Genomic DNA, 26,585 nt, shown 5'->3' on the forward strand with positions numbered 1-26,585 from the left:
TGGCCATTGATGGGCCCATTGTTTCAACGCAGATGCAAAGTTCTTTTTTCTCACAGGCCAGACTTGACGCTGATTAAACTCTTGAATGATGAGACCACGCTAATCCATGTGGTTGTTATAGGTGTAAACAATTTTAGAGCTTCATCTAAGAATTATTTTCATCATCAGTGATCTGTTGTAGTACTCTCATTAATAAGTTCATCGTTTAGTCCTTAAAATGTCACAACAGCAGTCTCAAATCCAAAGAGATGCAGTTTGCAATGATACAAAATTGAGAAAAGTTTCAAATCCTCACGTTGGAGAACCTGAGACCAGCAAACGTGTCACATCTTTGCATAATAGATTGCTTAAATCATTAATTAAATGATCAAAAAAGATTGATTGATTGATGGGCACAGTTTATTTTGGCAATCATGTAGGGATATATGTTAACACTTAATGCAATGGATGGTGCCAGGTGAGGAGATACGAAGTTTGGGCAGCGAGCTGAGAGGAAAGGATGAATGGAGATACAGTAAAAGCAAAAGAAAAAAGCAGTGTAATAAAAAAGCGAAAGGAAAGGCCACATTGTGAGAAAAGGACAAACAGAGTGGGAGGAGGTGGAAACATTAAGTGGGATGCAGTGTGCTGATTGGAGGCCAGCCTGGTCATTTTTCATGGGACAGATGAGCCACTTTGTCGTGTCATGCAGTTTGTCTGCACCTCGGTCGCTGACTGCACCGCACATGTACAGCACAGATCAGCTCGCCGCGGGACGCTGGCTGTGTGCTCCTGTTTGTGCGGCGATGTATGTCAGTGAGTGTGAGCTACGTGAATGTTGCTGAGCGTTTTTTAGCATTCGTGTTTGTATGCTCAGTACATGCATGTGATGTGTGCGTCTGTGTCGAGGTGGGTAAACTTTATTTCACAAATTAAAAGGTGGGGAAGTTGAATTTAGATGGCTTAACCCTCATCTGCATCTTTGGTTTTGTGGCTGTGTATCCCTTTGTGCCTGCCAGGTTCTTCCTTCTCCTCTCCCGGGCCGGTGTGGCTAATGATCCGTCAGGCCATTCAGTCCCTTGTTCAAGGCCCACTCGCCACTGAATGCGCTCCCTCCCCGTCCACACTGTTTGGTGACCTCAATGAGGAGCCTGTTGTCCTCCCAGCTCGGTTAAAATGCTCTCCTCTTTTCACTGCCGTGAGAGTTTACGGAGGAGAAGGCACAGAGACTCGGCGGAGAGAAAGAGGGCCCGCTCTTCACCGGCATTAGTATGCACTGATTAGAAACAAACACACACCGACCATCCGTGCGCACGCACCCGTACACACCGAGGTGGCAGCAGCACACGCACACAGAGAGATACAAGTGAGCTGGGTCACACACAGTCAGCCACACACACACGCACACACACAGACCCACACATATACACACACACTGTATGGCTTGTCATTGTTCTTGTCTGGGCTGGGATCCCACTTGATTCCATAAGTCTCAAAACCCTGACAGTCCTACTGCGTGTGTGTGTGTGTGTGTGTCCCCTCCTGCTCCATTGAACAAGTCTGTGGTGTCTGTCTTGGAGAAAAGAAGCAAAATGTCATTGTTCTCGCAGACGTTTCAACTTTGCCCCTCTCACTTTCTCCCTGCCTCTCTCTTTTTTTTCCGTCTGTGTGTGTGTGTGTGTGTGTGTGTGAAACTCATCCCACTGTACCTGCATTCCCCTTCAGTGGCAGTCATTTGATAGGGTAGCTATCCGGATTACCAGGTGCTCCTTTAAGCCAATAAGAAATACTTGCCTTGTTCCAATTATGAGATAATCATTACAGTGTCACACAGTGTATGGGCACCACTGGTGGAACATGGCCACAGTTTGTCAAAGGGAATACAGCACTATCCATGTCTGTCTGTGTGGAGGCATGACTCAGAATAAACCCAACAATGATACATGGCTACATAATACACGAGGCTGCAAAAGAAAAGTGTTGGAGTTCAACACCCAGCCTGAACAAATACAGATAAAACCAAGAAGTTAAACCAAACTGAGTTCCAGTTTTTTGTTTTACTGCTTAGTCAAAGCTCATCTTCCTCATGAGACAATGCCACCCCAAGATGGCGTCCCGTTTGACTGCAGCGTTTGTCTTCCCTTCACCCTTGGCGTCAACATCACTCTCCTTTTCGGCCAGGTCAGGTGCCAGCCCTTTGCAGACTGCCATGCAGGAGACCTAGTGGGTGGGTGGGTGGGTGAGTGAGTGGGTGGTTGGGGGGGGGGGCTGAGATGCCAGCATTTGGTGTTTGTGTGTGAGTGTGACTGTGGGGAGGGGTCGGCGGTGGGGGGCATCGCCAGTTGGCAGGCTGGCACACAATGGCTGGCACGATAAGATCCTCCCTCTTCTGCGGGCAGATTTCCTCGCCCATATCTTTTGTTTGGCTTGTTTGGGTTGCGGCTCATCCTGATAAAGGCCACTTTGTTTAGACAACAAAGCATGAGGGAGGGAGAGAGGAGAGAGATAGAGAGACAAAGAGGTAAAAAGAGAGAGAGAGAGAGAGAGAGAGAGGGAGAGGGGGTATTAAAAAAAGGCAATAAAGGGGGGAGAGCGCCAACACAGATGGAAACATTAAAAGAAAGAAGAAGTGTTAAAAAAAGAAGATATGGTGGGAAAAAAATCATTAAATTCCCACATTTCACCGGATAAGACGATATCTTCACAGATACACGCTGAATAGTAGATATACACAGAGGCGGGTATGAAAAGATACAATGGAGGACGGATACTGTTGCAGGCACAGGGACAGCGATAGACAGATAGCGAGGAGAAAAAAGAAAGAGATTTGGAGAAGAGAGCAGGTTCTGCTGGAAGCCAGCCCGAGCGCCGTGAGGTCATCCACAAAGCTGGGAATGATAGAAACCAGGAGCAGAGGAGGACACGGGACAGAGTACACACACATTACATACCGGCACATGTACAGTCATTTATGTATACTGTCAAGACTTGCATGACCCTGTGCTGCACACACAAACACACACACACACACAAACACACTCACACTCACACACACTCACACACACACACAGTCATATCTGGGCTGTGCATTTCCAACGAAGGACACACTGGAGACTCCTGCAGCGGAACAGGAAAGAAAAGCAGGAGGACACTGAGCAGAAAGTCTGCTCGGCCACATCAAATATTTACTCAGGAGCAGCTGTATTGTCGAAACATTACGCATCGGAGCTGCTCCGTAATTAGGTCGATATTTTCTGCCCCTCTCCCTCTCTCTGTTTCCCTACTTCTCTGGGAGTCCACCCCTCTCCACCTCTCCTCCACACTCCCCTCCCCTCGCCTCCCCAGGCTGCTGAAATGCGTCTTGGCTCAGGACCCATGCCTCTGGCAGCCAGAGTGCTATACATGTGCACAGAACCCCGCTCGGCATAAAATGGCTGCCAGACAGGCTTCTCCTCCTGAAATGTCGACAGCGGTATGCATCTGCAGGGTGTGCGTGTCGCGCGTGCGCACTGTTTTTTTGTGGAGAATATCTGTACGTGTCTGCAAGTGTTTGCGGGCGAAGGAACGTGCACCGCCGCTGTCACAAAAAAAAAAAAAAAAGAAAGTTTCCCAAACTGTGTGGCTAATTTAATCCACACTGTGTATGTGTGCATGTGTATGTGTGTTCCGCTATTTAGTGGGAACAGTATGGGTATCATGCCAAAAAATGAGTGGGTGGGTTAGGGAGAGTGTGTGTGAGTGTTTAAGTGATTATAAAATCCAGGCGAGTAACACACATGGGCGTGGAGACGCCTCACAAGCACTGAGAAACTTTCTTCCTGAGCCAGATTTCTGTTGCCATTAGCCCTAATTGCCCTAATCGTTACAGTGGTATGATAAGTATCCCACCGGACACGAAGGTGTAAGAACTCGTGGACACATCCAAAACACCCACAAGCCCCCTCTGCAACTTTTTTTTTTTTTTTAAACTTGCTTTTTTTGCTGAGTAACAGCAGATAATCTGATTCATACGTGGTACTGTTTTCTTCACTTCCTTCATGAACCGTTTTGTTTATTTAAACAAGTGGCAGGGACGGAGGGTGCCAAGAAATGTTGTTTTTGGAGAAGGGCCGTGTGTGTACGTGTGTGTTTGTGTGTGTGTGTGTGTGTGTAAGAGGGAGTATGTGTGTCTGTGGTGTCTGGCTCTGCGATCAAGCCCTGCCAAGCTTCCACGGCAAAGCCCAGCCTCCTCAACCACAACTGTTTATTTACAGGTTACACTCGTGTTTATTTGAAGACTATCAGATTGACCAGGCTTCTGCACAGGACACCTTTTAGATACAGACACCAGGGCTCAGATCCCACTTCTTTACTTTATTTCAGCCACTTTCTAAACTTAAAAAATATATAGAATTCACTGCCAATTTATCCGTGCTTAAATCCAACTTTCTGTAATCCAGAATTATCTTTATTCACTCATCCATAATTTTGAAATTAGGTGTATTTGACTACCTGTTGTGTTAGAAAACAGACTAGATTTGAAATAAATAGATAAAAAGAGCAAACTCACAGCCCAACAAACTTGCAAGCACCGTGTTAAATAATGAAACCATTCTGGAAGAAGAAGCATGAAGCAGCCCTTCTGGGGTCAAAGGTAGAATGTAATGCAATAGGGGAGGTGTTTCCAGGTCTGGTGCAGGCCTGGCAGATGCGCCATATGCTCACATCCCACCTTGAGTCATCCAGGTGGTCTCTCCTGGTGCTGCAGTGGGGCCTCATGCTGGAGGATGCTTCCTGGGATCTCTAATTGCCACGACCATCTGCTCTTTTTGTCATGGTTGCCTGTTCAGCCCTCGCCGAAGAAGAAGAAGAAGAAGAAGAAGAAGAAGAAGAAGGAGGAAAAAGAAAACAAAAACTCTGATCTGATGTAAACGTAGTGGTGTGGTGCTCCCACCTCCACCTCCTCACTCTTTTTCTACCACCACCATCTTTTCAGCATCTACCTCCTCTCCACTCTCCAGTGCCTCTTTTCACCCCCCCCCCCCCCCTTTGCCCGTTTCTTTCCCTCTCAGCACTTCTCAGGGAGCGAACGTGGAGTTGGCAGTCACAACTAGACTGATGGATGACTCTGAAAATGGCATGGGGGTGGGAGAAGACAGGAAGACAAGGCCACTGAGCTCCCTGCAATCACTTTATGGACATGTGCTGTGCCAAATCCACACAAACCTCTGCTCACCCACAAAAGCTGCTTTACAGACTTTGTGTATGCATATGTATGTGTGAGAGTGTGTGTGTGTGTGTGTGTGTGTTTAGGGGGCAACTAAAGGGACTCGCTGCTTATTGGTGCAAGGCAAAGGAAAGTATTTCACTGAGGCCAGACAATGACGTGAACATGTTCAAGAGTGTACAACTTGCAATGTAATACAGATGTTAGTATTGAAATGATTAACAGAAACTTAATCTTCAATTTTGGTAATTGATTAGCATTTTAAGCGATTTAGCGAGGACAAATGCCAATGGTTGCCTTGTTCCAGCCTCTCAGATCTCAAGCATTGCAGCTTTTCTCTGTTATATCGTTGTAAATAGAATATCTTTTGTGTTTTGGAGCACGGATCAGACAAAACAAGCAATCTGAAGACACCACTTTGGGCTGTGGGAAATTGAGATGGGCAATTTGTAGACCAAGAAACAGACAGAAATAAACATGTTCAAACTGTTGTGCGTGTACACATGAGAGATTGAACCGAGAGCCCCTAAAACCTGAAGGACTACCCTGTAAGTTGAGCTTAAGCTTTTACTTTTTTAGGCAGCAGAACTGAGATATATTCTAAGATCATAACTTGTACATTTCTTATACGTTTTTAGGGCTAAGCACTCTGGAAAGAGGGGATTTTTTTTCTTCTTAACGTATGGTCCTGTTCCCTCCCTACTTTGTCATTGTTGAGCTTCGGCCAAGAACATTCTGTTTTTGCAGTGCTGTTTAATAGTCAAATTTAGGAGAGGGGGAACAAGAGTGAGAGGGAGAGAGACATAGAGAGAGAACAAGAAAAGGATAAATCTTTCAACTTTTTTTCTTCTTTCTCTTCCACCCCCCTCTCTTTCCTTCTCTCTGTTGCCTCTGTAACACAGCTCATGAGAGCTGTGGCAGGAAAAGGGGTGTTGTTGCAAGGCGAGGGTATCTGAGTTCACTGTTTCGAGCTTCTTGTCTCGGCTCTCTCGTGTTAAAGGCGTAGATGATAATCTCCCTGCTGGTTCTCATTCAGCCCTCTCTGCTCAGGGCCTGTGGAGGCTCGGGCCAGTTCGATACTTACGGGGGGTCCACTCAGACGCTACCGTTCACTGTTAGGCATCACCTCAGTGCCACTTGGTGCATGGGTGTGAGGCCTCGCTACAGCAGGTTGAGCCAGTTGTTTTTATTTTAAAAACACCATCACTCACTCTTTGCACGGATGGAAATCTGACATTGAGTTATATTGTTAATTTTGATGTTTCCTGATGTAAAAGATAAAAGAAAGGCTTCATGGCTGTCAGTGATCACCCCGAGCAGGAGCTGCTGAGGAATGATAGATTCCCCTCCCAGAGAGGCTTTGAGGTAAAAGACGTCAGTCCGGGCCATCTCATACCACAGCCTGTGCACCGTAGCCGGTGGAAAGAATTCCACTCATGTTTCCTTGTATTTTCCCGCCCCTCCTGTCCTCACTCCACATTTTGTTCTGTGCTCGTACCTTGCACAGCAGGACTGAACACATTCTCGATCCCCCCAGCACTCCCTCAGACTGTTTGAAAAATTACCCAGAGGTCTGCTGGTAAAAACTTTTCGGCTATCCTGTGTCAGACACAGAGCTTTTTTTCAGTTTGCCCTCCTATAATGATAATGCTGCTGAAACAAAACTGTCTTGTGTAATGTAGGTATGTTAGGTAGTAGGTATGCTCCCCTTGACTGGTGGATAAGGAAAAACATTTAGGCACCCAGGAAGTGTTATTTCTTTATATAAAGAGAAATAAATGGAAATAAATAAAGTAAAAGTTACAGGAGACAATGTTTTCTTTGCTGTTTTAAGAGGAAGGTATGCTGTTGTGCTATACTAACCTCCCCCCTCCCCTCTCTGTGTGTTTGCAGACTCACAGCAGTCAGGAAGTCCCAGTAACAATGAGCCAGGCAAGAACCCTCTTCCAGGTATGTACAGAATAGTCATCCTCCCTCCTCCCTTCAGTCATTGCTCTATTGTTCCTCTGCAGCTCCCCCCCTGTACAGCGACCTATGTACGACATAAGTTACCTTGTTTAAATAGTGTTGATCTGCTGTGACTTGCGAAACAGCAAAAGCTTCACGGTAAAAGAAAACCAGCTGCAGCCTAGTCGCAAACCTCGTGCTCCACTGCCAAGTAACAACAGCTACTCTGAAACAACAAAAACATGCTTTGTTTATTTATGCATTTATTGTTTATTCTTTGTTTATGTGAATACTCCAGTTATTAAACTGCATGCAAAGGGACCACCAATACAAACTACATAAGCTAAATTAAGATGTGGTGTTAAAGGTGTAAAATTCAAACCTGAAGTTATTATTCAGCTTCTCTAAGACATCCAGGCTGAGGCCATTGTTTTGAACTTTGGATGGACTGAGGAGGAATAAAATTTGATTTAACCATTAAATTTGAATTGTCATCATCCCATTGGCCACATCAAACACAGTACTTAAAAAAAAAGGACACTCAAGATCTGGAGTGAAAGTGTTCCAGCAGACTGGCTGGTAGTGGAGTGCATCAAGGTGAGCCAGCAAAGCCGAGCTGAAGAGAATATTCTCTGACAGCGCTGTTGCTCCCCTGGACTGACCTGCGCTGTGTCGTCACAATGTTGGTATGAAAATAGTTTGAGAAGTATAATTAGTTTTCTACCTCAAGAGCAGGTTCTGCTGATATGAGTGCCAAGGAAAACATGCTAGCGAGCCAATGACTCAGGCCTGGGAGGCCTTCCGCAGTGGCACAGTTCCCCCTCAAAATCCGTTGGCTCACTGGAGGCATTAGACGTTGTAGGTGCTAGTCAAGCTGCATATCTTTCTGGCACAGCCCAAGTGTCCTTGGCATTGCTTCAAAGCTGAGCTGCAGTCATTTGTGTGTCAATAACTTGTCTGGCTGTTTTAACTGACTGACAGCCTCCGATTAGTGTTGCCGAGTCCTGGGCAGGTCATTCAGAAAGCACCAAATGCTCCAACACCACAGGAAACATACATTATAACCATCATTTGTTGAGGCTAAAAATAGTTTTCTGAAAACAGGAGAAAAAAATCTGGCTGTGCTGAAACAACCTCATCTTGCTTCCAAAGCAGTTCATGATTCCAAGTGAGTCTTAAAACAGTTTACTTTCATTGGAAAGCGTGAACAATCTAAGCTTTAATATCAAAAAGTAAATGTCTCATTAAGGTGGATTTTTCTTCTTTCAAGTTTTTAGTTTTATTTTCCAACTCCTTTTCCAGGCATTTTTACACACCCAGAGCAGTTTCATAACATAACAAACACAAACCTGTTTATTTTTTAGTTTTTTAGTTTTTTTCTACAGTTCCATGTTTCAGCACTTTGGCATTTTCCCCCTCAGAGCAATTTTACAACATAAAGAATAAACCTATTTACCGCAGACTGAAGTTACCCATGAATATAATATCAATAAATAGATCTGGGAAACTACTGATCACTATTACAGTAATATTAATTTTAGTGAACAACGCTGTACAAGCTGGCTGAGTTTGTTAAACGTTACCTGCTGAAATCCCAGTCATTGCGCCATCCTCATTATTCTGAGATGATTTTGAAGGAACGTCAGGTGGGATGCTGAGAAGAACGGTCTGCGGTCCGTTTTTGCAGTTGAACGTTTTGCGCTTTTAAATTTATTCCTTGTATTTGTCGTGTTGCTCTACTTGGCAGTGATGTCCTTTCTCCATATGTGCTATTGGCATCAAGCCTGATAACATAGAGCCACACTTTTGAGCTCGCAGATATTTGCACACCTACTTTACGACGCACACTGCAGTCATGCCTATCAAAATACAACACACACACACGTGAGCCCCGTCTCTTGGCATAACACACACTTTTTCCTGCATGTTTCTAGGACAATGCTTTTTACGTTATGTTACACAGGTGATCACCACTTTGGTACCAGCGTGTGCTTATAGATTTTCTCCTTAGATGTCGACACTGGCAATGAATGACCAGGCATTTTTTCAACGCTCCACAGTATAAGAGCAATTCAGTCAGTGCCATAAAAATATCGAATTTGAGTGCCCAGCCCTGTCTGACCATAACAGTGTCAATATTGACAGTTATCAAGCTTTTCCTGTGTGTTTGATTAACTAGGCAGCGCCTTCGGTTCAGCGCCTATGTTGTACTCACAGTTGCGGGAGTTTGAGTTTGACTCACAATCTGCATGTCACATCCTCCTCACACACCTGTCCTGTCACTCTTGTCCTGCATTGCACAGAATGGTTTGCTGGCATTAGTTTAAAACACAGTAACTGGAGAGTCAACAGAAAAGGAAATAATGAAAAAAAAGATCAAATATATGTTTCCTTGTGCATCTCATGTTGTCTATTAAACTGAAAATGTTGATTTCAGAAACACAAAAGTTAGAAATAAAAGGGCATACAGTTAAATAAAAGACAGATTGAAGGAGCACCTGAAAACAAGTCATTAGGAGCTTGTTCAAGGGTTTCAGGCTGAAAGAGAACTGTCAGTTTCCACTTTTTATAACAGAAGACTGATACTTTAGTGGCTTTTTTCATACACACACAAACACATTTAGTAATGGAAAATTAACAAAAATGATTCATCCATGTCGAATCAATATTTTTTAGATTATTTGGTTGGCAATTGGCAATTAATCTACTGTTATTGTTCATTTAACACACAACAAAATTTTATTTTATTCTACACACTTTAGTCTAGCAAATTTTCAAATTTCAAATTTGTTAAACTAATCATAAAGCTCATGATTGTTGCCTGTGTAAATCATTTTCTGTATGTCTCTGTGTCTACAGTCTACTTGGAAGACAGCTTCATCAAATCAGGAGTTTTCAGTGTCACAGAGCTGGTGCGAGTTTCCAGAAGTAAGTACACGTTTTCATGTTTTCAGTTATTCTGTCAGTTGTCACTGTTTAGCCCAGAGCTCAGTCGAAGCTGGGCGGAGCTCTGCTGGGAAGAACATGAGGACACCAAAGTCCACGTACTCAGAAGACTGTTGAAGGTGTAAGTTTCCCTAATCTAACAGGTGCAACCAAAGTCCTTATAGGCCTTATATCGCCACTCAGCAGCCATCTTGGCAGCGCCCCCGGACAGTTATTTCAGGCTAACAAGACCAGGCTCCTATCTAAATGAATTGGGGGAAGCTATGGCTGCACTTTCAATGGTCATAAACTGCATATATAGAATCACTAGCCAAATCTGAAAAAAACTGCACAAAAGGTTTTGTGATTTTGCACCAAAAGGAGGTTTTTCCACAATTTTTCAATCCAGGAGCTGTGACGTGACGCTGGAAACTGGCTTTAATGTCACAAAAAATTCTTTAGCTTGCTGCTTTTCCACAAATCCCAACCTGTATATTTACTGACATCCACTATACATCTGTAGTGTGGTAAATCCAGTTTGGCCAGTCTGCTTTTGCAATACGAGAATACTTGACTTTCCATCTGCATGAACCTGTGTATATCTGCATGGACATGTTTGTCCTCTGCAACGCTGTCGACAGTTGTTCTTCCAGGAGCTGGAGTCCTCTTCCCTCTGGTAGTTGAGGGCCCCCTGAGACACCATTTTCCTGTAGCTGAGGCTGTAGCTTGGGAACATGCCTGCGGTGCACAAAAACTCCAGTCATCCCCAACAACCTGTGTTTAAGAGAAACATACCTGTGCTGTGCTGTCTGTGTGTTGTTATATGCATGGTTAGATTCAGACTGGTTTTGAATTCCTGCTGGCTGCTGCAGTCATGAAAACTTTAGTGCAGTTTAAGGCTGCAACGATTAGTCAATTAATTGATTAATAATTATTAATTATTATTTAAGTTGAATGATGGAAATTATTATTCTGATAATAAAGATTCACGCTACCTTCTTTGTCATATACAACAGTAAATTGAAAACTGTTGGGTTTTTGACTGTTGGTCGGACGAAAAAACAAAAAGACATCACTTTGAGCAGAATAACAATGAGATTAAATAATTTACATGACCCTTTAATTTCTTACTAAAATAAGTGCAAAACATTGAAAACTTGCACAAGTTTTTACAGTTAATATCAACTTGTTTTGGAATTACAGTGATCCTAATAAGCAGCTGTTGACATGTATAATGGATTGGGAACTACAAATATTATTTAGTGCTGACCTTGGTTTCTGTTTACCGACTGTATCAAAGTGCTAATGTAGGAGCATAGACCAGGTTGTCTTAACCGCCTCATACATCGTGCTCTGAAAGGCAGAACCTGCTCGTTTCACTGCTCAGAGACTGAATATCCTTTGAAAGGCTGTGTTTTTGTTTAGTGTTTAATTTGCCCCCTGACCAGATGGCCGCTGCGCTGGCGTGTTTGCTCTCATGTGACCGAGCCCGGTTTCACTAAAGCCGACTGAAGTCGAGCTGGAATTTTAAAAAGGTCGATGGACGCACAGGAATTGTCACTCACTCAGCCGGTCACTCCCTGGGAAGATATCTAAGCAGCCGCTCATCCGTCATCGCTCTTCTCTCCCAACTCTCCAGGCTCTTGAGACATTCTTTGAAGTCCATCAAAGGGAGCTGCGGAGTTCAAGGCTGACTTGCAGTGCAGCATTTCGACGAGGACACTCATTAATGCAACAGGAGCCTCGACTCCAAGTGTAAAAATATTTTATCAACAGAAAACGTGGGCATGCACGGGCAAATGAAACTGTTGATCTAAATTTGTGAAGACTATATTTTTTCTTATTTGCTTATACAGTAAAATGAGGTCATCTGCTGGGAAGGAGCACTGCGCAGATTGTATTTTTTACAGCATCATTGTTTCATTCACTGTGTTTTGCAGCTTAAAAGTCAAAGCCCAGATTATTAAATGCGATAATTGGCGGGGCAGCCAAGTGGCATCATAAATATTGTGCCGAGCCAAGAGGAGAGAAACCAGCAGAGAGAGAGATGGTTGGGGGTATCCTCAGCCATGAATGAAAAAGCAAAACAATGGTCTTGTATTCATCGTCCTCGAGCCGGATGCATTCCTCCACAGACAGCTCGGTATGGGTAGCGGCGGGTAGGGGCCTTTGCCAGGGCTACAGTGGGCTGCCAGGGCGGAGGCTGGTGGAGGGATCGTGCCAGTGGTGAACCTCAGACCACAACAGACGGCGCCACACACTCCATCCACTCATCGACTCCAAACCAACCAACCGCTCGAGCTGCAGGCTGCCTCGCGGGCCACACACTGAAGGGAGAGAGGCATAGGGAGAAAGAGGGGAGAGAGAGGGAGAGAGAGTGAGGATGGGTGGTGAACTCCTTTTGTTCTGTAAACATTGGCCCGGCCTTCCTTGAAACAATATCCCTCACCTTGACCGCAGTGAGAAAAACAACACCTTTTCCACTGTAAATCATTATGTGAGGAAACTGCTGAGTATTATATTGTATTGGACCATAGAGGAGTGAAGACAAAATTTACTGAGCTCATCTAACCTTCAATGCATCACAAATGATTCTATTTAAATTATTCTGTTTTTCTTACACATTTAACAACAGCTACACTGTTGTCTTACTGCTGTACATTTACAGTGCATATTTAGCGTATATTCAGTTTGTTTTTTTGGTGCTACATATCTATGAAATCTGGCTTATTAAAGGTGCAATATGTAAGTTTTGCTATTGCTACATAGCGTGAACATCAGCTATTTACTTATCAGTCTAGAAGAAATGTTGTGAGTTCAGCATCAAACTTCATCTTCATTTCTATCAGTTTTTCTTCTACTGAAGTTAGCATGCTAATCAGCGAGCCCATCTTGTCATTTTCCGATACTGAGTAACTGTAGCGTCCAGTCTGCCCTGAAGAAGTAGCGATGTATTATAACCTCTTGTACTGTTAACACTATGATGACTGAAGCTCTTGGCAAGATTGGCTAACGTTGGCTATGTAGCAAGAGCAAAGCTTACCAATAGCTCCTTTAATAATTATGACAATAGTAATATATTAGTGAAAATGTTTTTCACGGCAGCCACAGTCATGTGAGCTGTTAATTAGAGAGCTCAGCAGAAACGCCTGAAGTGGTCAGACAGTTAACCTGTGAATGGGGAGCACTTAATTTGATACACTGTGCCTCTAAACACAAAGCATCAATAATAGTCAATCAAGCTATTGTGCAATTAATAGTGCGTCTCTAGATGCAAGGTTAGGGAAAGACTCAGTAGTCAGCCTGACAGCACTGCTGACATTGAACTCCTTCTTTGCAGTGACTGCAGCATTAACTGTCTCTCTTTGTTTTCCCTTTGTCCTCTACAGTGCCCATCACCCACGGTGCAGCGGTAAACTTCTCCATGGCTGACATGCCCAGCCAACCCTACTACCATGACCTGAACTCCAGCGTGGGGCTGCATCGCTCCCTGTCCTCCCCTCCTGGCAGGTCAGCGGAAATTATAGCAGCAAAAAAATGCCCTTTAGACAGAGTTTGAGGGAAAAGTCCTTCTGCTCTAACATCATAGCTACAATGTTTTATTTTATGGTATTATTATTAACAAAGAAATGTCTCAGTGAGGGTCAGTCGAGGGCAGTGCACCTTCATGATATCTTATATTTACATGGAGCTGAAAGTAACCATTACACAGGATGCTAGTTTTTTTAAGGGATGGTTTTGCTGATTGGGTAAAATGCTAATTCTATATAATGCAGTGAGTCTGTCCAAAGATTAGAAAAAAAAACCTTTCCATTTAGTAACAACTCTAAATTAACACCAAAAATCTAAACAAAAACCGAAGTGGAAAAACTTTTTTTTATTTGGCTAAACAAAGTCTTGTTGTTTCTCCCTGCTTCCAGCCTTCATGCTAAGCTAAGACGTTTCTGAGTCTAGCTTTACATTCATCTTAAAGACATGAGAGTGGCCTTGGCAACAACGTGAATAAGCAAATATTTCCCAAAATCTAAACCTATTGATTTAACTTTTACACATTTCAAGTTAATCTGTGGTCATCATCCATTCCAACTGTCCCAAATGAACACAAACTCCATCTTTGCTAACTTAAAATTTGTGTTATAATAAAATGACTTCCTGTATTAAGCCATAAATTTCTTCACGTTTGCAGCAAAAGGCCCAAAACCGTCAATATGGAGGAGAACATGGACACTAGCCCAACAGGACCTGACTTCTACTCGTCACCCAGCTCGCCGGCCAGCAGTCGGGCAAACTGGCACGACAGAGACGGAGGTGATTTTCCTGTTCTCATTTGAACACCTTTATTTACCTATGGGAGGATTGTCAGGCATGGATGCGCTCTGTCAGTAACGCTTTGCATTGCATTCACAAAGTTACACAAACATTCAGTGCGGAACTGACAGACAGAGTTTAGTGGCGGGTAGGAGATCTTCCATCCTCATGTATGCAAATCGAAACGATCAAAGTAAACACCCTCACATTGTTCTTCACCAGCAGCTGAACTCTCTTCAACTCTCAGCCGTGTCATTAGCTACTATGTGTCAGCGCCTCCACCCGTTTCATTGTGGATGAACTTCATCTGCTTTTATCTGCACATGAACCTGTTCAACCCTCTTAAAATACATACCATGACAGAGATAGCCCCGGGCATCCCCAACCATATAAATGTTTAAGCCCATTTGAACCGCTCTTTGAATGTAAACCTGCATTCTCTCACACCTGTTGCTTACACAAAGGAAACACTGTATTCCACAATGCAGGGTGTCTTTTATGAGAACAAACTGTTCCAGCTTAAATTGACAACGTTGTGTCCCTAAAATAAGGTCACTGGTTATTTACTTTACTGATAAACCTCATGAGTGTGTGATTTTCTTCTTACACAGACACCTGAAACACGTTGTGAGTGACTGTTACAGAGAAATTCCAGATGTAGAGCTATTCAACCTGCAGGGCAAATGTGTCAGATGATCTCTCATCAGGAAATGAGGCTATATGTCTTGGCTGAACTTATTATTACCCCTCTTGGTAAAGTTTTAATGATCATGTGCCTTACTGTATGGAACTAGTCAAACAGGAATTAAAAAACAAAGCTACATACATTGTGTTTATTGGATCTGGGAAAAAGACAGGATAGACATGCTTGTGTCAGAGGAACAAGCGAGCTGCCTTGCATGCTTGTGTCTGCGTGTGAGAGAAAGCGAGATCCTCACGGGACAGCTTGCATGTCTCATTACGTTGTCTCCTGGTGCAGAGCAGAGCCCATTGCACTTCTAATTAAGGCCTCACTGTCCCATGTTTCCGGTATCGTTCTCACTTTCTGCTGACTTCTTTCCACACTCTGGCGCCCGCACTGCCACTGGATTTAACCAGCAGAAGTGACAGGAGAGGTTTCGTCTGACTGTGACAGGCCCAGCTTTTCCTCAGCAGGGCGTTCTGTGGTTTTAGCTTTTGTTTGAACTTTGTACACCTCTTTTGTTGCAATTCTCTTTCTTATTTCAACATAATAAGTAGAAAGGCTGAGACAGGAAAACACCAGATGATACACACGAGACATGGCACTGGTGGGATTTAACCACAGCCCAATGTGGGTACATGAAATTTCAGCGTGTCCCATTGCAGAATGCCTGACTATTGCTCTGCGTAAACTTAGACACTTGGGGCGAGGAGAAAGGGAAAGCAGTGGGTAGGAAACTCTCCAAAGACAGCCATTATTCTGTCAGGAGAGAATAAATGAGAAGTGGGGTGATATTAAACCCATATGAGGCCTCCCAAGTGCCAGGCGGTCATTTCTCGCACATGGTTGTCATTCAACAAAACCTCACCATGTAGTGGAAGACATAGTTTCTCTCATGTATTTTTAAAGTACTGCACACTTTAAAATGTCTTTTTTCTTTGTAGGATTTTTTTTAATGTTTTGGTACAGATTCACCCATTCAATACAAAATAAATCAGATAACAAAAGACAGCTAATCTGATTTCTGTGCATGAATAGTCTGACCTTTTTATTTAAACTATTTAAAGTGTTTAATTTCTGGTAATTAATTGTCCAGTTTAATTTCCCTGAGGCAGTCCAGTTGATCCTCTGAAGGATTTAATTAGCAGAAGAGAGGAAATGCCGAATACTTCCACCGCATAAAATATTTCCTGCTTTTACATGGAAACATTAAGCAGCTATATCACTCCTCTCAAAGGTATTTCTCCCTCTTACACAGAAATGAAAGCACTTAAGCCTGTATCCTCTTGCAACCTCAGACTGGGAAATCCCCCTGAATTCCAGCCACCTTTGTCGCTCTCTCCTCTGGAAATGAGTGATTCTTCCCGTCGCTCGGGTGGATCCGTGCCTGTTGTGGGACAACACAGGGAAGGATGGTTTATACTACAGAAATGCCTCAACAACAGGGTTTACATAGCTTATTCTGAGGGAAAGAGACGGATGAGTTGAAAGTTATACACCTCGAGAATCCGTGACAGACCAGAAAAGCACTTGATGAATGTTCATAGAAGAAGCAGGAGCAGACATAGGCCAATGCCCCTCGCATCTATTTGTTATCACGTCCCCCTCAGACACTGTGTCCTACCATGGAAAATTGAAAACTGCGCAGCTGTGACAGCAGAACATTGCTCATGGAAGTGTAGAACAGCAATAATGAGCAACTTGTGAGAGTTTGTTCACATACTTTTAGTTTATAAAACTGCACAAATTTCCTCAACAAATTTCATGTCTTTTGCTGAGCCTTCAAGATTATTCATGGGGAATTACAGCAGCTTGTCAGACAGCGTGTAAGGCCGAGGCGAGCAGATGTAACAGTGTAATATTCTATTTAAGATTATGTGAGCGTCTTGAAATTCTCAAATCCTCTTTGAGTGACCAACTGACACACTGTTCAGTACAACAGTGTGTCAGTTGGCTGGATTTAATTGTCTGCTCACACATGACAAAAGCCAAATTTTCACAGGACTTACATTTCGCAGAGATTTGTAATGATTCCAGAGATTATATGTGATTTTGAACCTTCGCAGTGTCTGTAATTTGCAAAGTGCATTTTTCATTGTCGGCAGCATTTGTAGAAGAAATAGGTCCCCCGATAATACTAATCCCATGCAGATCAAATTCTGTTTAATTTCAACCCTAATTCATTTTTGGCACTCAATTCCTTCCATTCATGAGAAATGGAAGCATTAGCAAAGGCTGCAGGGAAATGTTGTGATTCATTTTCAGCAACAAACCATTAAAAGAAAAAAAAAAGATAACCTTGCAGTGTTTGTTTTTGTGCATTAGTGAAGTCATTTGATTTCACTTTCGTGTAAGAATCTGTTGATGCAACACAGAAGCTGGGACAAATTTCTCACTTCAGTCTCCCATCTTGTCCTGTGCAAATTTACCCAAAGAAATAATTAGAGACTTAGGAATTATGAATATTTAATGAGGTGTATACATATTTTCTGACTGTGTGTGTTTCTGCTAGCAGACATGTCCTCTCCTACCATGAAGAAGCCAGAGAAGCCGCTGTTCAGCCCCACCTCTCCGCAGGACTCCTCACCACGACTCAGCACTTTCCCTCAGCCTCATCACCCAGGCCTAACTGGTGTAGGACACAGTGGTGAGTTTAACCTTAACCACCATCATCTGCGAGCTCTAATCGACTTCTCCCTCATGAGCACAGTAGGAAAATCTATGTCGATACTTAATTTAGCCCTGTAGATCAATGATGATGGCTTTATCTGAACTCCCTCTCACACGCGCTCAGTCTTTATCTTCCTCTCAACTCTTCTGTCTGTCTCTCTCGCAGTTATATCGACGAGGAGCCCCCCTCCACACTCGCCCCTGCAGTTCTCGGCCTCGGCTATCTTGCCCCCGGCGCCGTCGCCCTATTTCTCGCACACCACCATCCGCTACCCACCCCACCTCAACCCTGCTGATCCCCTCAAGAGCTACGTGCCGTCATACGACCCGTCCAGCCCACAGAGCAGCCAGGTCAGTCTTTCTTTTTTTTTTCTCTCTCGCTCGCTGTCTTTGAAGAAGCTCATTTGTAGGCCAGAAGTCTCAGGCTGCTTTGGCACAACTTTCACGGCCTCGGGTTGTTCTTTGTTATCTTGTTCGGCTTTGCTCCCATCTGACCTCAGAAGATTAAAGATAAGATCAATTATAGCATGCATTTGTCATTATTTCATTACTGCCTCCTTGGTGTATTTGCAAGTAGAGAAACATCATCCTGTTTTGTTGTTTTTTTTTTTCTTAAACCTGCTCCTGGTCATTCTCTTTAATTATGGCGTGGGTTACAATGACATGCAAATTGTTCAGCGGTATCTTAATAAAACAGCATTTTCTCAGTGGCATCAGGTCCAAAAAAATCATATTACAAACCACAAATTAGTTACTTAAAGCCCTCAAGCTGACCACAAAGTGGGGACCCTTAAACGGACTCCCACCCCTTGTTTTAGCACTGAGCTGCCTGCCCTTCATATAATATCCATCAGAGATGATTTTAAAATTACAATTATCATTGTAAAGAGTTAATTAATTAGAATAAATTACAGTGAGTTAAATCATAGTAAAATTAAACCACTTTATATTTTGCATGCGACCCCAGACTGAACTCTGAAGGCCACTTCTTGTGACAAAGAAGCGTATATTTTCTGTTGGATATATCGCTATGGCAAAGGTTACAGTACATTACCAGCCTTGTATTTGTTACAACCACATGACTCCATAAAATAGTCAACCAAACTATTTCAATTGCAGTCACACGTGACATACAAAACTGTATCAAGACACTGAAGTAAATCAAATAGCTTAGGGCTTTTGTACATTCTGGGTACACACTGCGGCCAGTATGTTGGAGAGAGAAAGCAGGCGTCTCCATAGATGAGAGAGCCGTGTGATATTTATGTGAGTTTTATATCCCCGCTGTTCTCACTGTAAACAAAGGCCTCGTAGACGGCTCCATCTCCAGAGCAGGGAGCGGGTTAGGGAGAGAGAGAGAGAGGAAGGGGAGGGGGGGGGTTGTTACTCTAGAGAAAAACCGTGGGGAATGATAAAGGTTGTAAATATTTGCCGTTGCCGGGGCCCGGCTCTTGTGCAGAATTAACTGGCCCTCTGCTGGGGTGCTGGAGAAAGGAGAGAGAGAAGGGGGGTGGGGGTGGTGGGCTAAGCGAGGTGGGGTCCAGTAGGGAAGAGAGAGCGCTAGAAGACCAGCTGGGGGAAGAGGGAGGATGGTGGTGGTGGTGGGGGGTGCTCAGCAAATAACACAGCTCTTATAATCCCATGGACGAGTGCCAGAATGTTTTTATGCTTGCTTTAACGCAGATTATATTACACTCTAATTAAACATTCTATTCACATCGCAGGGAACCCTGTGGACACAATTCTTTTCCAAAAAGGCCTGTTTGAGTTTTGAACTTGGGGCGGCCCTGAAATGAACGCCCCAGACAGTCTCCAGCCGTCTGAAAGAGTAGCTCCCACTAGCTTCCTTTATTTCTTTCTCCATATATATAGTCTCTCCGCCGCGCTCTCTATACTCACACATTCACACCATTGTAACAGGTCACTCCGCAGCTCTCCCTCTGTCTTTTCACTCCCGCGTCCTCTTAAATTTCATTTATGAGTGCCATTAAAATCATTGTTTAAAATCATGTAGGAAATCCATCGTCAGTGACTGAGGATCTTTTGTTGCTCGTGCCCCCCAGAGTTTTAGTAATAACTGTGACAACACAGCGACTGCAAGTACTAAAATCTTTTCTTCAGGCGGAGCATTAAGTGTAAGAGTGAGTGGGCCTTTGAGGGCAAACACAGCAGTTAACGGGGTGGGAGGGTGCTGTGGAGGGGTTGGGATTGGACAGGAGGACGTAAGGGTGTGATTGGACATTCAATTTGTTTAGTACTAACCATTTTAAAAAAGTTTGTTACATGCTTGTATTGGTTTATTGAGATCTGCTCAACTGCACATTTACACATTTACAAGAGCTTGTAAACCTGAGTCACTGGACACAGTTTGCCTGTTCTCCCATGTCGCTGGAGGATTGACGGGAGACAAAACGAATATAGCTCCTTTTTGCCTTAACTCAGCTTTCCTGTCTTCTTCTGCTATTTTTTTCCAAACGTAAGTTTCTGGCAGATTTTAATATGTCATTTATGTGCATTAGAATTTACATTTCCTGCTCATATTGTGGATTTTGTGTACACTAATAGCACGCCGCTCTGCAGCTGATTTAAAAGAGAGCCGAGGCATTTTTCTCATCTTACAAAAAACTAACCAAAAAAAAAGCTGATAGAAATAAAGTAAACCACTCCACACGTTAGTCATGAACATCCCTTGAATCTGCACAAAATGAATTATTCTCTGAAATAAAATACTTTGTGTTTTCCCGCCTTTCTGTGCCCCACCTGCAGCCTAACAGCAGTGGCCAGGTGGTAGGAAAGGTTCCAGGCCACTTCACCCCAGTCCTGGCTCCCTCCCCACACCACAGCGCTGTGCGACCCGTCTCGCTCTCCATGCCCGACACCAAGCCCATCACCACATCCACAGAAGGTGAGTCTTTGTGCTTCCTGCCCACTACCGACAGCCATCACTCCCAGTCTACAAAACACTAAACACCCTGCATTTCTACATCTTATAGCAGTTGCAGTTTCACACTAAGTGTTTTGTTTTTGAATTGTTAGTGTTGCACATTTTTGTGTGTCCGACTTCTTATGCTTCTTACATGACAGCTCAGTGTTTACAGACTTTCTTGTAAGGGCTCTGGGCTTCTGAATATGCAATGACAACAAGGAGAGTAATGTTTAAAGAGTAATTTAATACAGCGCTTAAAAAGCAGAATTTTCTTGCTGGTGAAAATTGTCAAGCCTGTGGCTCTTATGTTTTCACCAGTGATGGGTGTAGGTGGGTGGTCGTAAGTATACTCTGTAACCGTATCCATCGGTACTTTGAGTACACATCTACATCACTGCTGTAAGGCGAATAGAGGAGTTTCAGCTCTTGTTAAGTTGCTCTCTACCATCTAGCATCAGTGTAAAACATACTAAAAAACACATTTTCAAATTATAGAAAAAAAAACATTGCACATATAGGAAAATTAAGGTATCCTTGTTGACAAAATGTCCAAATGACTGAAAACAGAAGTGGGTCCAAAATAGAACCTTGTGGGACTCCACATGCACCGTTTACTCCAGGCTGTTTGTAATGTACAGTTATTGTAAGTCACTGTGGATAAGCTGCATATAAATTCCTGAAATGCTAATTGTGAATCAAGGATAACTTTCTGTTTTTGTGATGGTGTGTTACTCAGGCTACTCAGCCCCTGGCACCCCGACGGCTAATCGTTTTGTAGGCCTGAGCCCAAGAGATCCTACCTTCCTCCACCAGCAACAGGTGAGATCTCCCCCCTCCAGCACTTGGCTCACTTGCTCCTCTTATCCTTTCTTTTTTTTTTTTTTTGTCACCCCCCCATCTCTCTGCACATCAGATGTGAATTCCCTGCCCTCTGCAACAGCCAGTCACACTCAGAATTTGATTTGTAGGCAGCATTAAACTGTCATGTCAGACATGAGTGCTGTTAGATCAGATGAGAGTCCTGGTACGCTGAGGTCAAGCAAAGCACTCACTGTTGGCATAAAGAATTACCAACATATCGAGTTTTTTTTTTTTTTTTTTTTTTTCAGACCTCAAAAGGACTGAGACTTAACACAGCTAAAGATAGAGAGTGTTACTGATAATCAAATAGTTTTTTTCTTCAAATTCTATCATGCTGTTTTCCTTATGCGGCTGTTAAAGTTTTAGTCTTACTAACACCTCTGGTTCAGTTTTTATTTTCAGCTAGGCTATTAGCTGGATTTGAGTAGATTATATCCAGTTTATATAGAAAAGATGTTATGAAAAATACACTTTATAAGCAGTGTAGACTTAACCACATGCATTAAATAGAGATAAAAATAAGACTTATAAATCTCAAAACAACAGTGCTACTGCACTTCTCTGATAAAAATGTAAGATATTTTGAGTGAGTGTGTTTGAGGTTAGATTCCACAGTCTAGAGTAGAAAAAAGCGTCTATTTCCTGAGGTCACTTTAAAGAAAGAAATGAAGGTGTCACGAAACTCACTGTCATTGTGTGGCCACTACTCAGAAGATGGATGGGACATGTGGGTGTCTTTGAGAGTGTAATGTGCTCAACCGTATTTCCTTCGCACATTACTTTAGAAACACTCACACACACACACACACACACATACACACACACACACACACACACACCACATGTAATCAGTACACTCCCTCATTTACGCCACACAAGCCGAATATTTAGCGTTGGCGTCACACGGTTGCACCAGCAGTGGTCTTAGGACAGATGTGGTGACCCTGTGTGTGTCTGTATGTGTGTGCGTGGGTGTGTTTGTGTGTGTCTGTGAGGTTAGGAGTGTTGCGGTGTTGTCGGACGGGAGAGAGTGCTCTCCCCCACCCCATCTTATTGAAAGCGCTGGTCTGAGGCCAAGGCTTTTCCAACCACAACTAATTGAATGCATCTGCACGCGGCTACATAATGATCGTTGGGTTTCTCCTCAGCTCGCTTTTTATTTTTTATGTTTAGCAAAAATGACAAAGCTGGCCTCTGTTTCCTCGCTCCTCTTTCTGTCTCTCTTTTTCTCTCTCTGCCTTTCATTTCCCCCATTTTCCTTAAATCAGAGTTGGTGAAAAAAAAAAAAAAAAGTAAATGTTTGTCAGCAGTCGTGGGATGCTTTTATTCCACTCAGGAGGAGAAGGAGGGGAGAGGGAGGATTCACTTGGCTGATGTTGCACAGTTTGTCTTCCACATTTTCTAGTAGCCCTGCTACTTCTTTCAGTGTGGCACAAAGTGACTACACAAGACCGCAGCAGCCTGTGTAGCTGCATGACCCGCTGAATTTTGTCCAAAGCTTGGACCCCAGAGGCTATAAGGACTCTTTGTTCCAGATTTTGAAGTGTAAATCAGCCAGATATATAAATATCCAGTATGATAATATCATAAAAACTATTTACTGTTATTTTTATTTCCTAAATTATAATTATCCAAAACTGAATTATCCTTAGACACATTTTTGTGATTCAAAACATAAATTGTTTCAGACCTCAGAAATAGGAACAGATCAGCTCAGACATCTTTGAACTTGCTCAGTTTGGAGAGAGACAGCTGCATTAGATGTTGAAATGAAAGATTTGTAAGCACAACAGTGACATCTTTCTAGAAGGTTATTACATGCTATATCCAGATGAATGAATGTTCTTGTCGGCTTAAGGAACTCTAAACAGTCCCCGCACTGATTCATCATACTTCTGCTTGTCATGGTTGTTTTTGTTTTCTGTGGTATGATTTAACGGCTTGGGGTCTGGCCTCGTGGAGCGGGACCGACACCAAGCCAAGTCCCTCAGGACTAAACACTTTCACTGAATACTCTGTCATTGTCCTCATCTGGCATTGGGATGTTTATTATGTAGGATCCATGAGGCTTTACTGACACTTCTAGTTGTTTAGTTACAGCCGATTGTCGCCTGGCTGGGTAGGGAAGGGAAACATGTCCCACACACACATATGTAGAGAGTTGTGTGAGATTTCTCGAATGCTAGGGTTTTCAAAAAGCGTGGTCAGCTTTGGGACTGGACCATGGAGGTGCACTGTTCTTTGTCTGTCTGTCTGTGTGATGGATAAAGGCTCTGACTTACTCTGCATCTGCCTCTGCTGCTGTCAGAGCTACCTTTGATTTCTCTTCAACTGAGGAAAAACAGAAGCTTCAGAAAGCTATCTTGGAGAACTCAAATACTGGATTGTTTTAATCATACAGTGTACACATAGATGCCCTGGATCCCTGCTCACGCTGCTAGTAAAGTGTTAATTCCAAACTATGAAGGCCTATTATAATAATTATATTATTTCATTACTATAAAATAACTTAATAGTCACCTAATAACTCGGTGGTAAATGTTAAAACAACCCACTTTTCAGAACAGAGCCTGTTTTAAGATGTGGCACCACTAGAATAGAAGTCCCTGGACACACACACACACACACACACACACACACACACACACACACACACACACACACACACACACACACACACACTAGGCTTCAGAAATGAAAAACACAAAACAAAACAACACCACCACACGCTCCCACACCTGCTCTACGATTCCCAGGCAGCGAATGTGTGAAAACCCTCCATTCATCTCTCGCCTTGGTTAACCCCTCGAGGGAATGCCACCATCTAGCATTCCGCAGGGAAAGATCCATGATCAGATGTCATTTGGTATTATCTAAGGAAGGATCCTAATCCACAATCTGCCCGCATCTGTTTGCTAACGTTCCCCGGCTCCGTCCCCCCTTTCCCTGCTGCCTGTGCCACTCTGATGTGCCGGTGCCAGCGGACAGATGGCGAGCCCCTTGAGGAGTGGTGGCACAGAGCGTCTGGCCCAACCCGCACATTCTCTCCAAGCTTTTGTCAGGCTGGAGAGTGCGGGAGCGGCATTGGGAGTTTAGTCTCCCAACCTTCGACAAACACAGAGAAAACATTGGAAGCACCAAGATGCATTGCTTCTTTTCAGTTTTGTTCAGCAGCTATCCAAAGCAATTGATCCATTAGAACTAATATATTAGATGGTAATATAATAAGAGGTTATTAAATCGTTGTAAAGCTTTTGACATTCATTTTCTGTGGTAGTTTCTCTGTTTCCCACCGCTACACAGTTGTTCCACAAAAATTCAAGGAGCATAACAGAAACACATCACTGAATTTAAACACGGCTTAAGTAGGAAGCCATCATCATCTCTTGATGTGTTCATCCAGGTGCTCGGAGGAAGAACAACACATTTCTTGACCGCTGCAAATGGCTTTGAATATTCAGCAAATGCGTATATCTGATTAAATCCCTCTTAAGAGCCTCAGCAAAACGTCTGCCACTGCACGCAGAGTGCTAACAGTGCAGTTTTGTCCTGATGCATTACTAAATGAATGTGTTGACCACAGGGCAAGGTTAGGTTGGTATTGGCAGAGATAGCTCTCAGCTGGATTGCCGACACGTGCGCTCGCATAATGCATGCAAAGGAGACACCGTATGTGTGTGGCGTTTTTGTTGCAGTAATTTGTAATCTGTATGTAAGGTTGGCATGTATTAAGAGCTGGGGAAAAGGGTTTGTGTGCACGTGCATGTGTGTGTGTGTGTGTGTGTGTGTGTGTGTGTGTGTGTGTGTGTGTGTGTGTGTCTGTGTGTGTTTGTTTTTCTATCCTGGTGAGGACCCTGACCTGACATATCACTCACCCCGTGGGGACCAGTTTTACCCGTGGGGACCAAATCTCGGTCCCCACAGGCACGAGCATTGCAACCAATAGAAAACAGCCTCCTGATATGCCTGGTGCAGTTTTTTTGAAAAAAAAAAATGGACCCCACGAAGTCAATTTTCAAGACATGGTGTGTGTCGGACTTGACCCCCGGAGGCCACTGATGGTATTGCAGTGTGTAAATTTGCACCCGTGGGGACATTTTCCTGAGAGTGTGTAAAAGTGTGTATATCAGTAAAATTCATATTTCATGAAGAAATATGTGATCAAACTTTAATTTTATCAAATGACTATGTCTAAAATCAACAGGGGAACCCTTTCAATCACTATAACTTCTTTCAAAGCTTTTTTATTTTTGAAAAAAAAATAGATAATATAAATTGTGGTCACCAGAAGTATACAAAATGTAAATTAATACTTATGAAAAAATAATAAATAAAAAAAAATTATATTCATGTAATAATAAAACTAGTCGACCTTGTAAATACAATATCTCAGGAACTCCTCAAAGGAATCCCTTACAATTTACAACTCGGACTGATAGATTAACTGATTTAGATTTTGGTGGTCAAAGGTCAAAGGTCAAGGTCACTGTGATCTCACAGACCACATTTTTGTCCTATTGAATGTGATATCTTAAGACTGTCTTGAGGGATTTTTTAAAGATTAAAGATTCACTTGGACTTAAACATTAACTGATTAGGTTTTGGCGGTCAAAGGTCAAAGTTCAAGGTCATGGTGAACTCTCATTCTTGTGAATGTGATATATCAGGAACGCTCAAAAGGAATTTCACTACATTACAGCACAAATATTCGCTTGGATTCAAGGATGAAGGGATCAGATTTTGGTGGTCAAAGGTCAAAGATCACTGTGACCTTATAAAACACAATTTTGGCCATAACTCAAGAATGCATGTGCTAATTATGATAAAATTTAACACAAATGTCCAATAGGATGAAATGATAAAGTGATGACATTTTATATCCAAAAGGTCAAAGGTCATCTTCACTGTGCCATGATAATGTTCTATGAAAACAACCGTAACCCTAATCATATTTTGTAATACTTGGCTAGCTGGTTGCCATGGCCGCGGGCATTATATTTTCAGCTTGTCTGTCTCTCTCATTCTTGTGAATTCAATATTTCAGGAACACACAGAGGGAATTTCACTACATTTGGCACAAA

The 26,585-nt window shown here is 43.0% G+C and overlaps 1 protein-coding gene across 12 annotated transcripts in view; it reads left to right on the forward strand.

Annotated features, from left to right (window-relative positions):
• The window catches only part of LOC139621319 (nuclear factor 1 B-type-like), a 74,758-nt gene that overhangs the window by 31,872 nt on the left and 16,301 nt on the right, over positions 1-26,585 (forward strand). For 4 of the 12 annotated variants that reach the window (XM_071477687.1, XM_071477694.1, XM_071477685.1 and 1 more), the window contains exons 3-10: positions 7,079-7,135; positions 9,992-10,060; positions 13,447-13,567; positions 14,244-14,365; positions 17,563-17,694; positions 17,884-18,068; positions 20,484-20,622; positions 21,380-21,462. In XM_071477687.1, the coding sequence (XP_071333788.1) occupies positions 7,079-7,135; positions 9,992-10,060; positions 13,447-13,567; positions 14,244-14,365; positions 17,563-17,694; positions 17,884-18,068; positions 20,484-20,622; positions 21,380-21,462 (908 nt within the window). Of the gene's footprint in view, positions 1-7,078; positions 7,136-9,991; positions 10,061-13,446; positions 13,568-14,243; positions 14,366-16,305; positions 17,527-17,559; positions 17,695-17,883; positions 18,069-20,483; positions 20,623-21,379; positions 21,463-26,585 lie in introns of those variants that run through there. The other 8 variants (XM_071477686.1, XM_071477684.1, XM_071477692.1 and 5 more) reach the window with 4 other exon arrangements.

Source organism: Trachinotus anak, unplaced genomic scaffold, assembly GCF_046630095.1.
Source record: "Trachinotus anak isolate AG129_WGS33_773 ecotype Australia unplaced genomic scaffold, CSIRO_AGI_Tana_v1 ptg000005l, whole genome shotgun sequence".
Classification (NCBI taxonomy): Eukaryota; Metazoa; Chordata; class Actinopteri; order Carangiformes; family Carangidae; genus Trachinotus; species Trachinotus anak.